Genomic DNA, 20,583 nt, shown 5'->3' with positions numbered 1-20,583 from the left:
AGTAACACTCTAAGTTACTGTACTATGAAAAAAAACCAGCCTAACAAACCTAGGAATAGCATAAAAAAAGTGTAGATGATCTAGCTCCCATCCTTTGCTGTGTGCTGAAAAGGACTAATTAGGAGTTAGCAGTCTAAATATTTTGTGTATCTGGTTGTATCTTGAAAACAGTACACCAAGTACAATGAAGGGCAATGCATATTTAATATATGCTAATGACACTCACAGAACTAAAGATAGATTTTTTTTTTTCTATGCTTCTCATTTCTTGATTTTACCTGAAAGTAGAGAAAATGTCACAAATATTATGTCTGGTATAGGTATGTAAAGTGTTTTGCTAGAGATCACTTCAGAGTAACAGAGCTCTTGAGCTGAAGTTCTTGTTGTACTGCTCATTATGTTCAGAGCAAAAATATTTTCCTTATACCAAATTTTCATGCATTGGAGTGTGAAAGTTGATTTAAAATACTGACTACAAATAATTTTTGCTTTTATTTCTTCTCAGATCCTCACTGTAGTCGAACTTAATCACGACCCTATCCTCAAGAGTCTCTCATTAAGAACACTACAGAGAAGAACATCTTCTAACATAAAAGGAAATAGAGAGGAAATGAAAATTTCCCAGTCTCATCTGTGTGAGAGAATAATCAAATTTATTTGAAAACAGTTCCTCAAAAAAAAGAGAGAAAGAATTACTCTACTCTGCTATGATTCTGTAATAATGTTAGGGGAACTGAAACATGGAAGCTGGATTTCTAAGAAAATATAGGTGAAATATATTAATTGCCAAGTTTATGTTTTAGAATAAATATTGAAGTCTGTTTTAATCAATCCTTTATCTTCCTAGATTCACCATCATTCTTAAGATGTTTTTGGAACTCACCTGCCTCAAAAGCTTCATATCAAACATCACAAAGGCAATGTAGAATAGAGAGGCAAAACAATTTAAGAAGTTGAACTGCAAATAAAAATATTTGGGTTTAGTACTTGAGCAAAAGTTCAGATGCAGAATATCATCTAACTTAACAGCTATCCTGACTAAATGGCTTCCATGAACATGTAAACTGCCCATCAAAATTTTCTTTACCCTTAGCTCAGAAGAAACACATTTTCAATATTGTTCTTACTCAGCTTTTCCACTTAACAAGCTTAATGCTCTCCTAACACAAAGTGAACAAAGAGAGCTACAACTGAATTACAAAATGTGGACATTAAAAACACATCACCTTCTACTTAAATTTAATTTTTTGGCAATTTCTCCAGATAACATTAGAAAAAGGATATATTGATCTTTATTTAGAGCAGTGACTTATTTTAAAAGAGATACTTTGTCAAAATATACGTGTTGGCTGATACGTCTCTCAATATCTAAAAACAGTCCTTTATATATGTTAGCTGCAGTTTATGTTTAATCACTTCAAAATATTTTATGGCCAAGAGAAATACTCCCTACTTCTAAAATGAGACATAATTACAGTATTTAATCAAACTCCGAAGTTTCCTACATGCTGTAAGTGATGCAGCTCCTGTTTTGGAGCTTTTGGCCAATACAGATAATATTGGGAGTACAGAGAGCCATTCACAGACTGAGAATGAAAACTGAGGGAAACTTACACTTGATAGTTCATAATTTTTTAAATAATTTTGTATAAATAACCTACGGAGAAAAAGTTTTATGAGAAAGGCTACAGGAGGAGACGAAGTTTAAGTGATAGCTACAAGAGTTTTAGATCCAGAGGTTACCTACCAGTAACAGATGGGTAACACCAAGATTTAACACAAAGAAAGCCCCAAAACAAAACAAACAAACCTCAAATAAACACACACACACACATACAAAAGCATGGTGAAGGAAATAAAGAAGAGCTCTAAGGAAATTGAGAAAATAAAAAAGGAAGAAACTTAAATGATCTTTTCAAAAAGGAAACAAGAATATTAGACAAATGAAATAGATCTGGTTCTGCTATGAGCTACACAGGAGTAGACTGACAGGTATTTTCAGGTTTCTCTGACAGGTTGTCTGAACGTTAATATAGGAGGAAGTTTATACATGAACTTTTCAAAATATGGTTTACCATAAAATTGAGCAAAAAATAGCTCTCAGTTGAAGACAGGACCACATCAATTAAGAGAAACTTATATATACAGCATCCAATGAATGAACAATTCAATACAAATCAAAAGCCAACTCTCCGCTGTAAGAGAGGCATCTAAAATAGTCTACCAGTTACTGCAACCATAACAGAAATCTTGTTTACTCTGATATTTGTGCTACTATTTGGCCTTGAGCAAAACTGCAGGTCACTGTGGTAATGCTAGAAAGCACTAATAAAACACAGCACAAGCTGTCTTTTAAAAAGCTGTTTATATGACATACTTACCACTAAAACCTTCAGAATTAAGTGATTCTGATATGAAGATTCCAGCCTGTGATTTTCTAAAATACCAACAAAATTATTAATTAGTAAAGAGCAGAAGCTCCTACCATTTAAACATTGCTATCCGAACAGTGAACAGACACTGTTAGTTCACATGAAAATTACTTATCTAATAGTTGTCCAACACTTCATGGTAGAAAGAATTTATACTGTACCAATACCTCACTTAATCTATGAAGCTAAACTGAGCCACAGTATTATCCACCCATATTTTTGACTACAACTCCAGTATTTTTTCAGCCACAAAAGTTCCTTCTTTTATCTATTGCTTACCCTGAAGAGCTATTTTATAAAAGAAAAACATCCATCGCTCTTAAGGCTTAACAAAATGTGTCTAGTTATTGATTGCTCTTTTAACTGAAAACTAATGGGAATAATGAAAAGTAAAAATAACAAATTTTATTCAAAACCAGTAAATGCTCACAGAAATATTCCCATCTTTCTCCAAGGAATTTAGATAAGACCCTATATTCTAAAGCAAGAGTAGAGTATGTGAAGTTCAACAGATGCATTACTCATTCTAAATTGAGATTTTCAGTTCACTGAAGATAAACTGTCAGAACCTGATGTTTCAGGAAGGTTGATTTACTAGAGGGGACAAAAGGGAAGTGGATAGGAGATTTTCAATTTCTTTCTGCTATTTTGTTAGGTTGTACCTTTAAAGCCCTGGGTGAGCAGTGAGTGGGAAGGCAGCACACTAGCAAGTGTTGTGTCAACAAGGCTGAAAGGAGACACCATCACCTACGGACCTTGCTCGGGACAAACCAGCAGAGCTCTGCTCTGACAGGAGCATCAAGTTAGGCCTGACATGTGAAAATGCACTCAAGTGACTGCAATTTTTACTTTTAGCTTCCACTACACAATTAGCTTTCATAAATGGGTGCAACAGGGGTGCTTAAAATACCCCAGATTGTTTCCCATGCTTTGTCACTTTAGCTGTTGAAGTCAGATACTATCTGAAAATATGCCAGGTGGGAGAGAAGATAGGAGAGCCAGATGAGCTTTTCAGCCTATTCAGAGCATGGCAGCAGAAACATATTGGACAGCACAGAAAAGGCACAAGCTGTCAGTGTAGCAGGTTACATAAATACTGCCTCTGCTGAACAAGAAACATCAGCTTAAACCCAAAAAAAGTCTGGATTAAAAAATCCCTTGAGTCGCCTGTTAAAGACATTTTAGTTTATCAGATCAGCATAACTGGGTATTTCACAGATATGCCTTTTTTTTTGCAGTACAGTAAAAACAATGAAACAAAACAGCCAACTCAGCCCTAGATATGAATTTTTAAATCACTATTTAAATAAAAACCTTGAACAGTCACAAACAAAGAAATTGCTTGCTTTTACTATCACAGATGTCAGGTTGAATTTGCTGAGCAAATCATTTTGGCAAGCATAACCAACCCCCACGTCAACACCTGTTTTTATTCTGTCTTCTGCATCAACCTCCCCTTTGCTTTATCTTTCTTCTGTTAATTTTCTGGGTTTCCATCTTTAGTAATCTGGATTCTGTCCTGCAAATCAATGCCATATGGAGCTACATGAAGCAGTTAATTCTCCATTATCTTAACCTATTAACTTTGTCTGAAAGTGACTTCACATGTCTGTAGAAGTGCTAAAATTCAAAATAAACACCAGCATTTCACTGTCCTTATGTTAGGCTGCAAAACATAAGGCCCAATCTGTTAAATAAATCACACACACAGGGGGGAAAAAAGGTAATCTCTTATAACATTCCTCCTCTTCTGAGAATGCCCAGAGAAAGACATTTTGATTGGGATGTGGAATCCCAGTCTTTATTATGTATGTAGCATACATAAACACTCTCATGTGACATTCAGATTGGGCTTAGATTAGGTTCCATTATCTCAGTGCCTCTGCCCTCTACACTGATGTACAGTAAACTAAAGCATAGTAACCAAACCCAGGCTGTGGGGGCAACTTGCCAGGACAATCCTTCCTGCCATCCATGCACCTCTGAGCTCTTATCCTCATGCTCTACCCCCAGCCCTTTTGCCATCACAATGGCTGAGACAGCCAAAGAGCTAAATCAGGGAGGGGAAACATCTGCACCAAAGGCAGAGAGAGGCTGAGGAGCAAGGCAAGATCCCCCCTTCTGATGGAATGTCAGACTCAGACCAAATTAAACCAAATATGAAACTGCAATCACACAACACTCAAAATATAAGAAGTTAAACTGGCCATCTCTTTTACCCTACAGCAAGAACCAACTTTGGGAAATCTCTTTAGCATTCTGTTGAACAAGAGCTCACAGTAATGGATTCTACAAAGAAACAATTTCTAAGTACGTGGGACTCTAATTTGAAAGAAAAAGAGTGAGCAACTTTCTTACCCCAGGATGTTAAGAATTCAGCGGCATACCGATAGATTAGGTTCATAATTTCAATGACAACAGCATAGATGATACTGGGCACATACAGCATCAAGCTGCTGAAGTTAGACTCATTCTCTTTGTGATAATCCAGAGCCCACTGCTCCAAGTCAAAGTAAATCATCATCACGTACAGTGAGAAGTAGAGGCAAAGGCACACAAATGGCAAGGACACCAGGTAAATCCGTAGTTGTCTCTTAATACTTGAGTACATTGGCTCCTCCCTCCCAGTGACAGGATTGATCCCCAGCACGCCGTGGAAGCCTGGTCTTGGCTCCTCAAACTGTCGTTTCATCAGCAGCGTGCCCCAGCGGTACGTCAGGATGGCGCACATCCGCTTCCACACCTCCAGAATCACAGTGGACCACAGCAGATTGAACGTGGCAAACATCACGTATTTGTCGTAGTCTTCCCACGCAAACACGTAATAGGGAATCCCAATGACAGCCATTGGAATCAAAGCAAATGTGAAGTATTCTAAGAAGCCAAAGTAGAGAGCGATGGTTTCGCCAAAGTAGCAGCGTATGTCATCTGCAGAAAGAAATGAATCAGCTAAGACTACACCTAACAGAGATGTCAGTGCAATATCAAACTTGACCTCACATGAACTTACAATTTTTCACTGGCCAGAATTTTTTTCTAAATAACACAATACATATCATTGCTTTTTCTTTCTTCCTTCACCCTTATTACAAAATGTCAGATGGTTATCTGAATTATTTTTTTAATGTTACAAATATACCTACATAAATATACCATTCAGATGGCAAGGTAGTCAAACAGATATCCAGAGAAAGGGGGGAAAAAAAAAGTAAAAACCCAACCAAAGAGAAAACTCTTGCACACAGAATTGATCAATGAATGGCATGGAAGATATCTGATGTAATAAAAGCCACTTTAACAGCAAATGACACAAAGCTTCTGAAAATTCCCACTGGCATATGTACTCCGGGGAAACAAATTTGTTTCAGCTTGCTCAGAGACAAAAAGGGCTAGTTGTGCTTTGACGATCCTCAAGGAGCTAAAGGAAGAGATGGACAGGTGTATCAAAATCTTAAACATATCAGATAGAATACTCAGGTTGAGATAATCTCTTCAGCAGACAACTGATACATGAAATACATACTTGCTGTACTCACTAAGTTTGTCTACTCAGGTGCTACAGAGACTTAAAAAGTGCACTAATAAAGGGTACATTTCATGACAGATGTATTACCTCCAAGAAAACATTTCACTTATCCTACTAATAAAATATATAGGGTTATTATTCATATAATCTAGAAATTATTAGATACAGAAATGCCTACCAAACAGTTTAGAATGCTGAAATCTCTTGTCTTTGCCTGCTTGGATGACCAGACTGCTTGTATGCCACTGTTTTGTATTTACCAGCTTAAAGAAACAGCCATAGAAGCATGACCTCTGAATTGACACTGTAAATACACTACCACAGTGCATTACCTCTGTAATACACTTCGACAAAATACCTTACATACAATACCAGAATATTCCTATGGCTTACAAAACACTACAGCAGAAGTTCACAATTGCCAACCAGATAAAGTCTCTGAAAGCAAGAAGGAAAGGTAAACAGAAGCACTCTAACATCCCTGTCAATGAAAAATTCATTAACAAATACATTCAAGTGTAGGTCATTAGCGCCATTTCACACTCCAACATGAAAGATATCCCTAAATTAGTACATATTTAACAGGGTCCTGGGATTTGCTTCAAAATTTTGTATGGATTCAATGTCAGTCCAAAGAAAAAACAAACTCTTTCTCACATAAACAAAAGACCAGCACACAATAAGGCTCCTAACACAATACTCTAGAGGTAGGAATTATCGAGCCAGATCTTTAACTTCCTGCAGCTCAGGAAAGAACCTCAAACAACTGCAAGACCCAGAGATTTATAATTAGGCAAGTCCCAAATGCTTATTCTCTTATTTTTAAATAAAGTTTACACGTTTAGAGTTTAGAACTTAACTTTCCACATTTCCTGACTAAAAATTATATTCATTTTAAGATTATTCAGTGTCTAAAATATACTCAAGTGATGCTGGCATGCAACAACATACAGTCTTCATTCAGACATTGAATTTAAAACAAACAGTTGTAAATACGCTTTTGACACACCTACAACACAAAAAAGCTTTGGGAGTTCCAGACATGTGGAAGCTTGGCAAGAGTAAGTTTGAAAGAACAGTCTTGGCTTGGACCATTCCTGTTTTACTAATGGATGGGGAGAATTTGTGATGTGCAGAATGCTACTACATGGAAATTCACAGACTACAGACTCTGAAACCACCAAATTTGCAAGTCTAGAATCATTTCAGCAGGTCACAGAGGAAACACTAAGAGGAAAAACTTGTCCAAATGGTAAAAGAGCAGTGGTCTGATTCACTACTCCACTGCATGACCACAATGCAAAGGCTGTTCACATACCTAAAGGTTGATAACCAATTTTCACTCGGCCATACCAGCTGTGAGAAAGCTTTTTCAACTCTTCTCTATCATGCAGAGGGAAAATTTGAACAAGAATACCACTGGTCAATAATCTTCTCACTAGAAGAGGAAAGAAAAAATAGATACCTGGCATTCCTTCACAGGACACTGAAGTTGACATAAGTAAACAGGTTATGTTGTGTATTTACCAAGCCTAAAGTCCCTTCAAAATAGATCCAGGACTCAAATCCTAAAAAAATTGTCTCATGTTAATTAAAAAATTGAGAGCAGTTATACCTATTCCTGCAAATACTGTGCTGTCCGCTGGAAGACAAAGAGCAGCCTTTTTACATATAACAACAACTCCACAGCTTTGCAATATAGCCAGATGCAGATTCAATAGCAAAGAGTGCAGTAGGTTAGGACTGAAATACCACATGTAGCTTTGCAGAGATGGCCACAAAGCCATCATTGTACTAATTATGGGAAAGATATAAAAAACATTTGAATTACCACTTTACACTAATTCCTAAATTGCATCACATCTTCATTTCAAACAAACTACATATTCCACAATTTGTATTTAGCTTTATTATGGAAAGCAATACTACATGTGTGTATAAACAACAAACTTCTCTGAAGTTACAGTCATAGAAAAAAAAATATATTAAAAAACAGGGAGGCACTGAAGTGTGACAGTATTTTACTATTTCCCATCATCATCTGCTTCACACAACTAGAAAAATACCTTGGCTATATAAAAAATTACCAATGTAAACTCATCTGACATCTACATTTATTTACGTTTTTTGAACACAGATCTCCTTCTCCGATGATCAACACTAAAGAATAAAGATACTGTTAATAAAAGGACATACAATTAAGATCCATTCTCCTAAGAATCTGTCGCATCTCTGCCAACAAACTACTTTGAGCTACCATAAAAACAGCACCAGCTCTCATTGCTTCTTTCTCCCATGAAAAGGAAAAGCTCTTGAAGCAAAGAGGAAGATCAGGGAAACCAAATAAATTAAATAAAACTTCCTTCCTGTTATGAAATTTGCAACTCTGGAGCACTGGTACCCATTCCAGTATTTTTATACAAAGAGAACTCAAATATACAATCATGTCACTTAAATAATAAATACTTTTGGTACCAATTAAAAATAGTGGATAACACCAACATGTGCAAAAGCTACCCAGCTGAAGAGAACATAAGGCCAGAGCCCCAGCCTCACAGAACAACTCAGGGTGGACAGGCCTCTGGAAGTAAACCAGCCCACCTTCCTGCTCAAGAGAGGTGTGGCTTAAATCAGGCTGCTCAGGGCCTTGTCTAGTGAGGATTTAGAAGCCTCCCAGGACAGTTACCAACAATCTCTTTAAATCCCTGATCAAATGTTTGATTATCCTGTTGAAATAAATAATTTCTTGATACCTATTCAGAATTTCTCTTGTTGTACTGTGCATCCTTTGCCTTTTGCCCTATTACTGAAGCAGTGAAAAAACAAATTTGGTTAAAAATAGTGGGACTTGAACATCTGAAGGATTTCTCTTCATTTCAGGAATTTTTTTTTTTTTTTTCACCATGGACACTACCCTACATCAACTCGGTGAGTTAGAGGCAACAAACTACATTACTTACCAATTGATTTTCCCGGGTACAGTTTTGCCTGAGGATATCCAGGGATCATTTTTTCATCTTTGGCTCTCAAATTTTCAAGTTCATGTTTGATGATGTACTGACATTCTGCCATTGTAAGGAAATCGTGATTGTCATCTAAATAAAAAGGAAGGTTGTATGAAATGGTGCAGCACATGGATACAACCCTGGCAGCAAACAACTACAAAAAAATACCAGAATCAAGAAAAAAATATTACAGCAATATACCTATGTCAACCCCATCCATTTATCATCATGGAAAAAAGAGTTAGATTTCCTTGACATAAAAACAATTTTTTCCCCGTTAAGAATAAGAAACTATAGGGATTGCCCTAAATACACTAAGTAAAAAGCTAATATATCAACAAAACTCTAATACAAAGAATAACAGTACATTACAGTTTAACTGCAACCAGAAATGCTACCAAGACAACACAGACTGCAGGGTTTCTTTTTTAAGTGACAATTTCTCTGACTGCACCTGGACAAAACAAAAATTACACTTGTGTTTTGAAAAAGAAAAAATACCAGGAGATACAGCCAAAAATATGTTTACAGCAGTTGGAAATCCAGCTAATCCTAGAGATTCTGTTAGCAGTGGAATTTGTGACAGATTTGCATTAATAATGTAAAGGCATGAAAGCAACGGAAGTGGCACTTTTGCAACTGACAACTCTTTTGAAGGTTTCCTAATTTCAGGAAAGCAAGGTCACAAAACTGAAGGCACTGCAACAGTTATTGCACAGCAGTGGTGTTGAGCAAAACTGCCACTGAACAACAAAACTTAAAAATTGTTTCAGACAGACCCAAGAACCTTTATATTGAAAAATGTGGTGAAAGGCATCACTCAAACAGGCACATTAAAAGTATTAGCAACACTAAGCTGGGACTCCAATATTTACCTGCAGAGCAAAAAATGAGTTCTGCCACTGTAAGGGCATTAAATACCTTACAAGTAGCACATTTAAAAGGAAATGTTCCTGCATTGGCATCCCCACAAAATAAAAGAGTAAAAAGGAATGATTCCACTAATCATGCCCAAATCCCACTGAATGCATCTGTGTTAATTATTGTTTGTTTGTTTGTTGTGTACATGTAACAGAGAAAAATGTTTCTATTTTTTCCAGCTTATTTTAAGATCATAAGCCTCAAAACTGGCTCACAGAAATTAAATTGACACATTAATTCATAACATGGATTGATAATCATAAAAATGTGTTTATCAACTCCTTTTCTTGTCTTATTTTCCAAGAAAATCTTTCATACAAGTAAGAGACTATTTGGAGCATAGAAAAGCATGAAGGAAAAGACAAGCAAAAAATTAAAGCCATGTGAAAGAAACCAAAATTATATGACTTGACTATATATTATATAGTCAAGTTGACTATATATTATTGTATGACTTGAATTTCCATAGTTAAAAACAAGTATTTTTTTCATGGCTTGGTCTTCCACTTGCTGTTCACAGTTGCCATTCCAAGGAACACAAAGACTGTAAAAGATTTAGCAGCATAATTGCTTATAATCTTTAGTCACCACTTTGCAATGACAAAGATTCCTACCATTGCTTACCTGCATAATGTTTGAAAGTTTTTCTACTGCTGTAGGTAAAAGTTCTCATTGAGTTATCACTGCATTCCTTCACCAAACCTACAGCTTCAGCTCCCAGCAACAGCCTTAAGTGGGAAGCTCCAACCAGATAAATATTTTCAACTCCATTTTCTGTAACCAGTGGTTTAATAAGTAGTTGTGCACCTTTAAAGTAAACAGGGGTAAAATAAGCAAGAAAATACATTAAAATTATGTCTAAAAGCCCTAGCATTTTAGCATCCAATGTACTGGCCCTAGCTAACAGGACTGCTGAAAATGTCTCTTTTTAAGGGCACAAAGAGTTAAGGTTTCAACAGTACTTGACACAGGTTCTTCAGAATCTTGCAGGGTCACCCCCTAATTTAGCCTGTTTCTGTTGAAGCACTCCCAACAATGAACTGGAAGAATGAGGACTGTTTGGATCTATTCCCCTAAGGTTCACACCATAAAAGCAAGAAGTGCTTCTGCAAACACTTCAATTGGTTTTAAGGAGACTAGATTTTTGAAGCAGAAACATCCCTAACTTCCCTAAAAGAGGCCTGAAAGCAAGTTCGTAATCACAAATCCATCAGCCACAGAAATATTACTGACCATAAGCTATAAGCTACAACAGCCACAAATAAAGACTTTTTGAAAAAAAGTTTTTAAAAAGTCCAAGGAATTACAAATAAATTAGACTAACTTCAATTGCCAAAAGCATACCAAAATGGGTAATGAAATATTGCCTTTTTAGGACCCTTCATGCTAACAAAAAATATAAATAAAAACCAACATGAAGTTATCAAGATTAAATTGCTTTCTGCCAACTTAATTTTGTTCTACAACATGGTACAAAGGCTTATGGACAGGATGTGAAGCATCTTCATTTAGCCAAGGCTTACTACGTTTCTGCAAGCAACAGGAGAAACATGTCTAGACAACTGCTATAAAAACTGAAATCAATACTACATCGAAACATAGGTTATCAGGGCTTCAGTGCAAAAAACTGAAGAATTCTTGAGCTCAACTGGCATTTGACCTTAAGCTAATGTTTTCATTAATAACAGGGTTAAGTGGGTTCAAAAAACGCAAAACAAGATTGGCAAGCAATCATTATAGCACAAATTCCCTGAAAACTAGTTTTCTGTATGCCTTCATATTATGGTGACACCCAATTTGATTTGAAAGTGCTACACAAGATCACACTGTACTCACCTCCATTTGCCTTTTTGTCCACAATTCGTTTAGTGAACCATTCTATAGTTTCTTCTTTGGTGCCTTTTGCAAGTTCAATTACTACCAGGGGCTTGAAGTTAGACTCAGCAGTATCCAAGAAAGACCAGCTTTCCACCATCTCTTTCGTTTTTCCCGCCATCTCCTGAGAGCTTGCTAAGTACAAAACCAAAATAAAATGCAAGTGCTAAAAAATAGCTGGTACAAATCTAAAACCAGCAAAACTTTACTGAAGTGAGTTACACACAAGTCTGCACTTATCAAAGGCATAGGTGTGCACCAGGTTGAGTAACCTCTGCAGTTATCAAGATGTTACTGATCTCCCATGGCATTTAAGTCCTACTCTCTATGTAGGAAAACTGCTGTTGCTATGTATAGCAAAGCAGTACTGAGAGGAAAGCAAATAAACAAATTAAAACTAATCAATAAGGTGAAACTATCCTTAAAAACAACAGCCTGCTACTTCTGACAGTATTATTTGTCAGCAAATGAAAACATTAACAGAAACTTAGTCAAACAGATATTTAAAAATCAATAAGCTTCTTGTGGTAAGAGTATGCAAATACATTATAAGGAAGAACCTTCTCAGTTAATCTTGTGAAGCTTCAATCGTACCAAGGAAATTTATTACCATCTTGGGTAGGTGAGTAAGACACCTATCATATTAACAGGCAGATAGCACTCAAATTTAAGGCTTAAAGAACTTAAATGACTTTTTGGAACCAACATACCAAGTGTTCTGTGACAAAGTCCAGCTGTAAAGCACTGACAGCACAACTTTATGTGTAAATACTCCAAATGATCTAAGCAGGCCTTTATAAACTCACAGACCCATTGAGGGTGGAAAAGGCCTTCAAGCCTGAGTCCAACCATTAATGCAGAAGTTCCAAGTCCACCACTAAACAATGTCCCTAAGAGCCACATCCATGGTGACTCAACCATTTCCCTGGACAGCCTGTTTCAGTGCCTGGCAACCCTTACCATGATGAAATTTTTCACAGAATTTTAATGGCCCAGCTTGAAGCCATTTCATCTTGTTTTATCACTTGTTACTTGGCAGACCTCCACCTTGCAACAATCTCTTTTCAAGTAGCTATAGAGAGTGATGAGGTATCCTCTGAGCCTTCTTTTCTTCAGGCTGAACAACCCCAGCTCTTCTCTTTAGTCTTGTTAACAAATTTTGTATGAATTATTCTACAGAGATCGTTGTATCATGCTTCATAAAGCAACTTAGAGATGTTGATATAAAACAAATCTGTGACCTAACTGACTCCGTTAAAAAAAAGTTTAAAAACCCAAAGAAAAAATTCTACGACAGATTTAATTTACTAAATTTAAAAGTGAGGGGAAGGTTTGGTGATTTTGGTTTAGGGGTTTGGGGTATTTTTTTTTATATTAACTTTACTGAAGAAGGGAATTTACCCACTGCCTTTAAGCGGTTTCCCCACTCCTGTTGAAATACTTAATTTCTAAGGAAGTTGCTTTAAGGATGCAGTTCAGCTTTTATGACCATTATACTTCTGTGATTCAAGGACAAATCAAACTCCAGTATTAATTATAAATTATCCTACAAAATACAGTGATACTGTAAACATATGCATAACATAATAAAAAAAGTATATTCAACTTGTCAATTTCAACTTAGAAAAAAAGCTTTCAAGGCAAATTTCAATGGGGCTTTTGGTTAGTTTCACTTGCCTTTTCACAGGCACACAATTCTGCAACATACAGATTTACAGCTCTGAACCCAAGTACTCATATCTTTAAGAAAAATGCACTGGATTAATAAAGTATTTTTTAAAAATTCAGATGTGTGTCTGTATAAACAGAATGAACCAGACAGAGAAAAACATAATCAGGGGTGAGGAACTGTAACTGAGCTTGTCAGTGACTAACTACACCGTCTTGACAAGTCACTGCACCTTAATGCATCACTATGCATAATCAAGGGTTTGCTAAAATTATGCCTGACACATTGTGTATATCGCCATTTCTAAAGAATTCAAAGAATGAAAAGCACTAGATAAGTATTAAATATTACCTACTGGTTAAGAATATTGCTTTGCAGAACAGTTATCTCTTGAAAACAGCCTTTTTAATAAAGAGTGTGCTACTCAGTGAACTTGGCTCCGATCATTTATTCAGAATCGTCGTCCTTGGCATGGTGACTGTGAAAGAATCACAGAATGGTTTGGTTTGGAGGTACTTTAAGGATCACCTAGTTCCAATTCCCCTGCCATGGGAAGGAACACCTTCCACTAGACCAGGTTGCTCAGAGCCACATTCAACCTGGCCTTGAACAATGCCAGGGATGGGGCATCCACAGCTTCTCTGGGCAATCTGCTGCAGTGCCTCACCACCCTCACAATAGAGGACTTCTTCCTAATATCTAACCCAAATCTACTCTTTCAGTTTGTTATTTCCAGGCTTATTACTACTGAAAACTACAACAGAGTTGATGTACTCTTCCAAATCCTGTCTGCATGATTTCTAAATTTATTTTCCTAACAGGTTGTCCAACGCCCAGCACAGACTCTATGGGAGGTAATATGGGATGTAATTTGGCCTGTTCTTTCATCCCACACACAGTGCAACCAGTGACAGACCCAGAAGCACAGAGAACAACCCGAGAGGGCCCTGGAAGCCCCGAGCTCCCGCTCTCACGGAGTGGCTGGGTGGCGGTCACGATTAATTAGGTTGGAAAAGACCCCTGGGACCATCGACTCCAACCCACGACCGAGGACCACCCTGTCAGCTCAGGGCAGCGGCAGCTGCAGCCCTTTTCCAGGGCGTGTGGGTGCAGAGCGGGTCAGAGCCAGGCTCACCGCCCGGCCTCCACCCGCTCGGCGGCCCCGGAGCCGCCGCGTCCGGGCCGTGCCCGCTCTAAGGCGGCCGAACACGGCTCCGTCCCACTGCCAGGCTGCGCCTCGCTCTCCTTTTTTAGGAACGCAAATACCGGGGAGGAGAGCAGCCCGGCCGGCCCCGCCGCCAGCACGGCCGGTGATTCACTGCCTGCCCCCGGCCCGGCCTCGCTCGCCGGCGGCCGCCGCCCCGCGCCGCTCCCCCGCCGCCGCCCGCAGCCCACCGCGGCCGCGAGCACCACCCGAGCGCTGCCGGGGCGGCGGGGGAAGCGCCGGGGGTGTCACGGCCGTCCAGGCTCGGCACTGGCTCCGCGCCGCGGCGGGGTGGGCGGGAAGGGCGGTGGCTCCTCCCCTGGCGGCGGCGCAGGCAGCGAGAGCCCCTTGCCGCGGGGCGCCGGCCGCCCACTCCCCACTCACCGCCGGTGCCGGCTCCACATCCGCAGGGCAGGGCGGGGCTGAGGCGGGCGGCGGCCGCAGGCACAGGGCGCTGCCGGCACGGGCTCCGGGCCGGCCCAGCGTGACACCGCCCGCCGCTGCCGCCGGCCACGCCCCGCGCCGTGGCCCTTCCCGGCCCGGCCCAGCCCGTCCCGGCCGCCCCTTCTGCGGCCTTTCAAAATGTTCTAATATCAGCGTTTTAAAAATGCTCCAGTATCAATGTTTAAGCAACGCTTGTATGCACCCGCCAGCTCCCACTTCATCCTCTTGTTTATTTCCACCTTTTGCTGCCTGTGCTGCCTCCTGTGCCAGAATTACAGGATCAATTAGGTTGGAAAAGGCTTCTAAGATCATCGAGTCCAACCTATGACTGAACAGCACTGTGGCACGTCCAATCTTCCCTTAAACGCTGTCAGTCTTGGCTTAAACCAGACCCTGGCACTGAGGGCCATGTCCAGTCTTGCCTTAAACACCTCCAGGGACGGTGACCCCACCACCCCCTTGGACAGTCCATTCCAATATTTATTCATCCTTTCTGTCCAACATAAACTTCCCCTGGCGCAGCTTGAGACTCTGCTCCTCTTGTCCTGCACTGGTTTCCTGGGAAAAGAAACCAACCCTCAATTGGCTACACCCTCCTTTCAAGTGGTTGTGGAGAGCAATACGGTCACCCCTTGAGCCTCTTCTTGTCCAGGCTAAACAATCCCAGCTCCCTCAGCCACTCCTCAGAGGACTCATGTTCCAGACCCTTCACCAACTCCATTGCCCTTCTCTGGACTCACTCCAGCACCTCAATGTCCTTCCCAAATTGAGGGGTCCAGAACTGGACACAGCACTCGAGGTGTGGCTTCACCTGTGTTAAATACAGTGGGACAATCAGTTCCCCACTCCTGCTGGCCACACTATTCCTGACAGATGTCAGGATGCCATTGGCCTTCCTCACCACCTGGGCACACTGCTGGCTCATGCCCTTCTCTGGACGTGGCCCAAACCTCCTCCTGGAGCTCGAGTTATAAACATCCCGCACTTCAGCAGGATGTTTTCCAAACATTGTTTTGTACAGGAAAAGAGATCATTTTTGTATTTTGATACCAAGACTTATGTAGAGAATATAGTTCCAAGCATCTATTTGTAGCTAGGAAGGGAGAAGTGTGACTGTAAAGCAGTGGTGGCAAGCAAAGGATGTGGCCAGCAAACATGCTCCCCTGCAGGGCTTGGAGAAGACTTTTCAGCATATTTTGAAATAAATAGAGATATTTGTATGTAAATTTTGTGATGAAATTTTGATTTGTGTTTGGTAGCAAGTGTAAAATACTAGCTTTTGGTGATGAATTTTTCTAGTATTCATAGCCAATGAAGCAGTGAGGGTCTAGGGCACCATGGAAAATGGGGAAATGCGAATACTTGAAATTTAGGAACTAGAGACTGCAGTGGAGAGTAGAAGAAAGACACCATCTGTATCAGATACTTTGGGCAGAATGCTAGACTCCTTAAACTGTGTTTCAGTCTTCTCCAGCTTCTAGTGGCCTCACCATATAGTTGTTAATCTCTGATTTATTCATCTCTGAGCATCAACTACTGTGAAAACTCTCACTTCCTGAAGAACTAGCATGGCAGTAACAGAAAGGTGGGTTTAACAAAAAGGGGGCTTTAGACCTTATTGTTGTGTTTTGCATGTTGGATGTCCCCAGTTATGATGCATCTCACAAATATCCACAATGTCTTCATGGGCCTTGGACCTCTGGCCTCCTTGGCCTGTCATCTTCAGTCTTCTAGTAGTTTACAAACAATGCTTTTAAAACTGTCTCTGACACCTCCTACATTTATGAGTTTTCAGTGGGGACTTGACATTATCCAGTTACTTTGGCCCATGCAAATAGTCATTCAAAATCAATCTCTTTTCTGCTATCAAATTAATTTTTCTATTGGACAAGGTCATCTTATGGCAATATTGCTTGATGAGACTGTCAAATTTCCTCAATGTCGTGTATCCACTAGGTGTCACATTCTTGCTATGCAATGAATTCTTTACAGTCACACTCTCAGTTTCTCTCTAGAAAGTTCACATTTTGCTAGCCATGCATAACAGTTAGCACATAATGCTGTATTCACAGAAGAAAAATAGGATTCATAAGTGGAAACAGTCTCACCATGATGGCAAAAAGTAAATTACGTTGTGCCAATCACAGTGTTGTGGAGGCTAGGAATTTGCTCTTAAGAGGATTAGCTAATTTAAAGATGAATCAGGTATGCCCATCCTAAATTGCAAACTGCACTAGCACTATAGCTAAATATAAATCTCAAGCTTGTATCTGTTAGTGACTGTAGTCCAGCCTTGTGATTCTGCTAGCTGATTATAGCATTTTCATGGTCTGTCTCTGTCAGACACCATGCAGACTGCAGACATTGTAGAATGGATGAGCTGTGGTAAGGCAGGAAGAAAAAGGGGGAAAAAAGACAGACAAAAAAAGACTCCATGAAAATTTCAAGAGCAGAGGATTTATTTTTATTCTGTGGTTAACTCTCTTCTCCCTGGACTAATGACTACCACAGTACTTTACTAAATAAAGAACCCATTAATTTACTGTGAAGTGAAACTGGCTTTTACACCTGGTTGAAACTTCGACCATATCTTGGGTATAGTTTAATGGCTAGCTGAGCCCATCCAGCATCTCACTGCCACTAAAAGGGTGATGAGATCTCACTCCCACTCCACCATTATCAAATCCTTCTCCCTCTACCCACATTGTCAGAACTACGGCTCTGCCCCACATTTAAGCCAACACTGGCATTCACCAGATCCATCTCTGAGTCCATTCAATTTACCAGCTCCATAGAAAACCACCCACTTTTGGTTTGTTTCGCTTTGCTCTCTTTCTGTGATTTAAATAAACTCAGATAATGGTTAAAGAGCTGGTACAAAGAAAACACCTTTCCATATAGCAATCCTCATTACTTCAAATGCATGTAGATGTATGTACAGCATGACAACCATACTTCACATAGTCACATAATGAGATTAATAGTGACTCTTAACTGAAGTCATATATAATAGCAATCATTCTCATAAGATTTATCTTTATGGTTTTGAGCCATACTGGAACACTGTGTTATCATAAAAGTAAGGAGCAACTAACAGCAAAATATCCTTTCAATTCACAGGCTAATGACATATTAGTTTGAGTGCAAAATGGATGATGAGATTCCTAAAGTTTAAGGTTAACATTAAATTACCTTATTATGTTATTAATAACAATTGCGTTAAAATTTTAGTAATTGAATTTCAATTAATGTGTTTGTCAGAGTAAGATACAGTGACATTTTACCAATTTTCAATGACATTTTGTCAGATTATACAGGATCTTGCCAAAAGTGTAATAAACATTATTAAATTGCATTCCTGCAAATGGAGGGTAAGTAATTTTTTGAGTCACACTTGGCACAATTTTTACATTCTGATAGGAATTTTAATATAAGTGTGTTCAGGCAGCACAAGCACTGTTTGTGTCAAACTATGAAAGCTTTGATTCATAAACACTGAGCAACAAAGCTGATTGTAATCTGTAAGGTACAAGGAAGACACATCTCTTCCATTTCACATTGTGTCCATCTGATTAGAAACATTTAGTTTTTACTTAGGTATCTATTTCCAAATAAGATCATCACGGAACAAAAAGCCCTGTCCAACAAAATGGAAACAACATAAAAAGAGAAGGATCAGCCTGCCTAAGCCAGGAAGAAGTGAGAAAAACTATTACCAAGGAGGAGCAAGTAAAAGATAAAACGCGTAAGATGTTATTCATCATTTATGTGTGAAGAAAAATAAATTTAAAGTTAGGCAAACAGCATCCTAGCCTGTATCAGAAATACTGTGACTAGCAGGAGTAGGACAGTGGTCTCTCTCTGGACTTTGCACTGGTCAGGCTGCACCTCAAGTCCTCTGTCCAGTTCTAAGCCTCTCACTCCAAGGAAGACACTGAGATGCTGGAGCAAGTCCAGAGAATGGCAAGGAAGAGATCACAAGTGCTATGAGGAACAGCAGAGGGATCAGGGATTGTTTAGCTTGGAGAAAAGAAGACTCAGAAGAGACCTTATCATTCTCTGCAACCACCTGAAAGGAGTGTGCACCAAGGTGGAGGTTGGCCTTTTCTCCCAGGCAACCAGTAGGACAAGAGGGAATGGTCTCAAGTTGCACCAGGGAAGATTTAGATTGGATATGAGGAAAAATTTATTTGCTGTCAAGGCTTGGAACAGGCTGCCCAGGGAAGTGGTTGAGTCACCATTCCCCGAGGTATTTAGATGTGTATAGATGTGGCACTTAGGGACATGGCTTAGTGATGGACTTTGCATTGCTGGGTTAACAGTTGGACTCAATGATCTTAGAGGCCCCTTTCCAACCTAAATGATTCTATCTTTATTGCCTCAGTACTAGAGTAGCCTGCACAGCTGGGCAATATGAGGGAGATCCAGCAGTCAAGTGATCTTTATGTTTTGGGAAAGTGAATAAAGTCAGTAATTTTACTGTACATGAAGAAGTGTTTCAGAATTTCATCACAGAACTTTGAAAACAATGCATGCTTTCTGATTTTCTTTTGAGATGCATGTGTCAGTGTTTAGGACGCCCCAAATAACTAGAATCTTGGCTTACAGAGCCTCCCTGAATTTGTGAAAATAATATATGAATTCATGTAAAAACTTCACAATTAACCACTGGGGTACAGTTAACATAATTGTGATAGTGTCAGGAGCAAAAAGGCTGAATTTTGCTGCATTTAGATAAATGGAGCCATGAGGTAACTGAGGTTACAGTGCTTCTGATTAATCTATATGGCCTTCTGTTTCGACTAGCTATCCCTTAATTCCTAAAACAATGTAGTTTACTAGACTCCACCATCCACCTGCTGTGGAATAGCATCCTATATCCTATGATCACTGGTCTACTCAGAAGTAATTCATCACTGGAATTTTCAATACATTCAGTTGGACTGCCTCCATTACTGAATAGAGATACAACACCTGACTGGCATACAACACCTTTTATTTTCTCTCATCTGGAGACTTCATCAATTGTAAAGGCTGCATTTAGCATGTCCTGCAAAAACAGGGAAAAAAAAAAAAGCTGTGCATTTTGTATGTTTCAATTTGAAGATGATTTTCTTTCTTCACATATTTTATATTATAGATAACAGTGTCTATCATTCTACCTGGGCAGGACATGCTTGGTTTGTCTGTTAGTGCATGGCTAGAAACAGTCAATTGGTTAATTACTATGATTTACTGGATAGCATAATTTAACACATTCTAACTAAATGTGCAGTCTGGATTCCTTGATAGCCATGATGCCATGCCTGGGGCTGTGCCTCAAAGAGGCAGTCCCTGACTATACTGTGTGATGCAGCCTTGCAGCCTTTTGTGTTTTTCAAATACCTGTTTTAATAATATTTCTGCCTGGATTTAGGAACTGAATGAAGATTATTCTAAAAAGCTGAAAGAGCTTGAACAAGGTTTGGGCATGTCAAGTTCAGGGATTTGTTATTCAGCAAAAGTCC

General features: G+C 39.3%; 1 protein-coding gene across 3 annotated transcripts in view; it reads right to left on the bottom strand.

Annotated features, from left to right (window-relative positions):
• Positions 1-15,171, bottom strand: part of ANO10 (anoctamin 10) — a 123,234-nt gene extending 108,063 nt beyond the window's left edge. Inside the window, exons 1-9 of one of the 3 annotated variants that reach the window (XM_077177267.1) lie at positions 15,017-15,171; positions 13,780-13,906; positions 11,721-11,894; positions 10,509-10,691; positions 8,919-9,053; positions 7,277-7,396; positions 4,791-5,360; positions 2,382-2,437; positions 884-958 (exon numbers count right to left, since the gene is read on the bottom strand). In XM_077177267.1, the coding sequence (XP_077033382.1) occupies positions 884-958; positions 2,382-2,437; positions 4,791-5,360; positions 7,277-7,396; positions 8,919-9,053; positions 10,509-10,691; positions 11,721-11,880 (1,299 nt within the window). In that variant the 5' untranslated portion in view covers positions 11,881-11,894; positions 13,780-13,906; positions 15,017-15,171. The remainder of the gene's footprint in view (positions 1-883; positions 959-2,381; positions 2,438-4,790; positions 5,361-7,276; positions 7,397-8,918; positions 9,054-10,508; positions 10,692-11,720; positions 11,895-13,779; positions 13,907-15,016) is intronic. The other 2 variants (XM_077177260.1, XM_054635923.2) reach the window with 2 other exon arrangements.
• Between the last annotated feature and the right edge of the window lie 5,412 nt (positions 15,172-20,583).

This window comes from Agelaius phoeniceus, chromosome 1 (assembly GCF_051311805.1).
Source record: "Agelaius phoeniceus isolate bAgePho1 chromosome 1, bAgePho1.hap1, whole genome shotgun sequence".
In the NCBI taxonomy this organism is placed as follows: Eukaryota; Metazoa; Chordata; class Aves; order Passeriformes; family Icteridae; genus Agelaius; species Agelaius phoeniceus.
The sequence above is the reverse complement of the archived record's forward strand: the minus strand, read 5'-3'. Positions and strand labels throughout refer to the sequence as shown.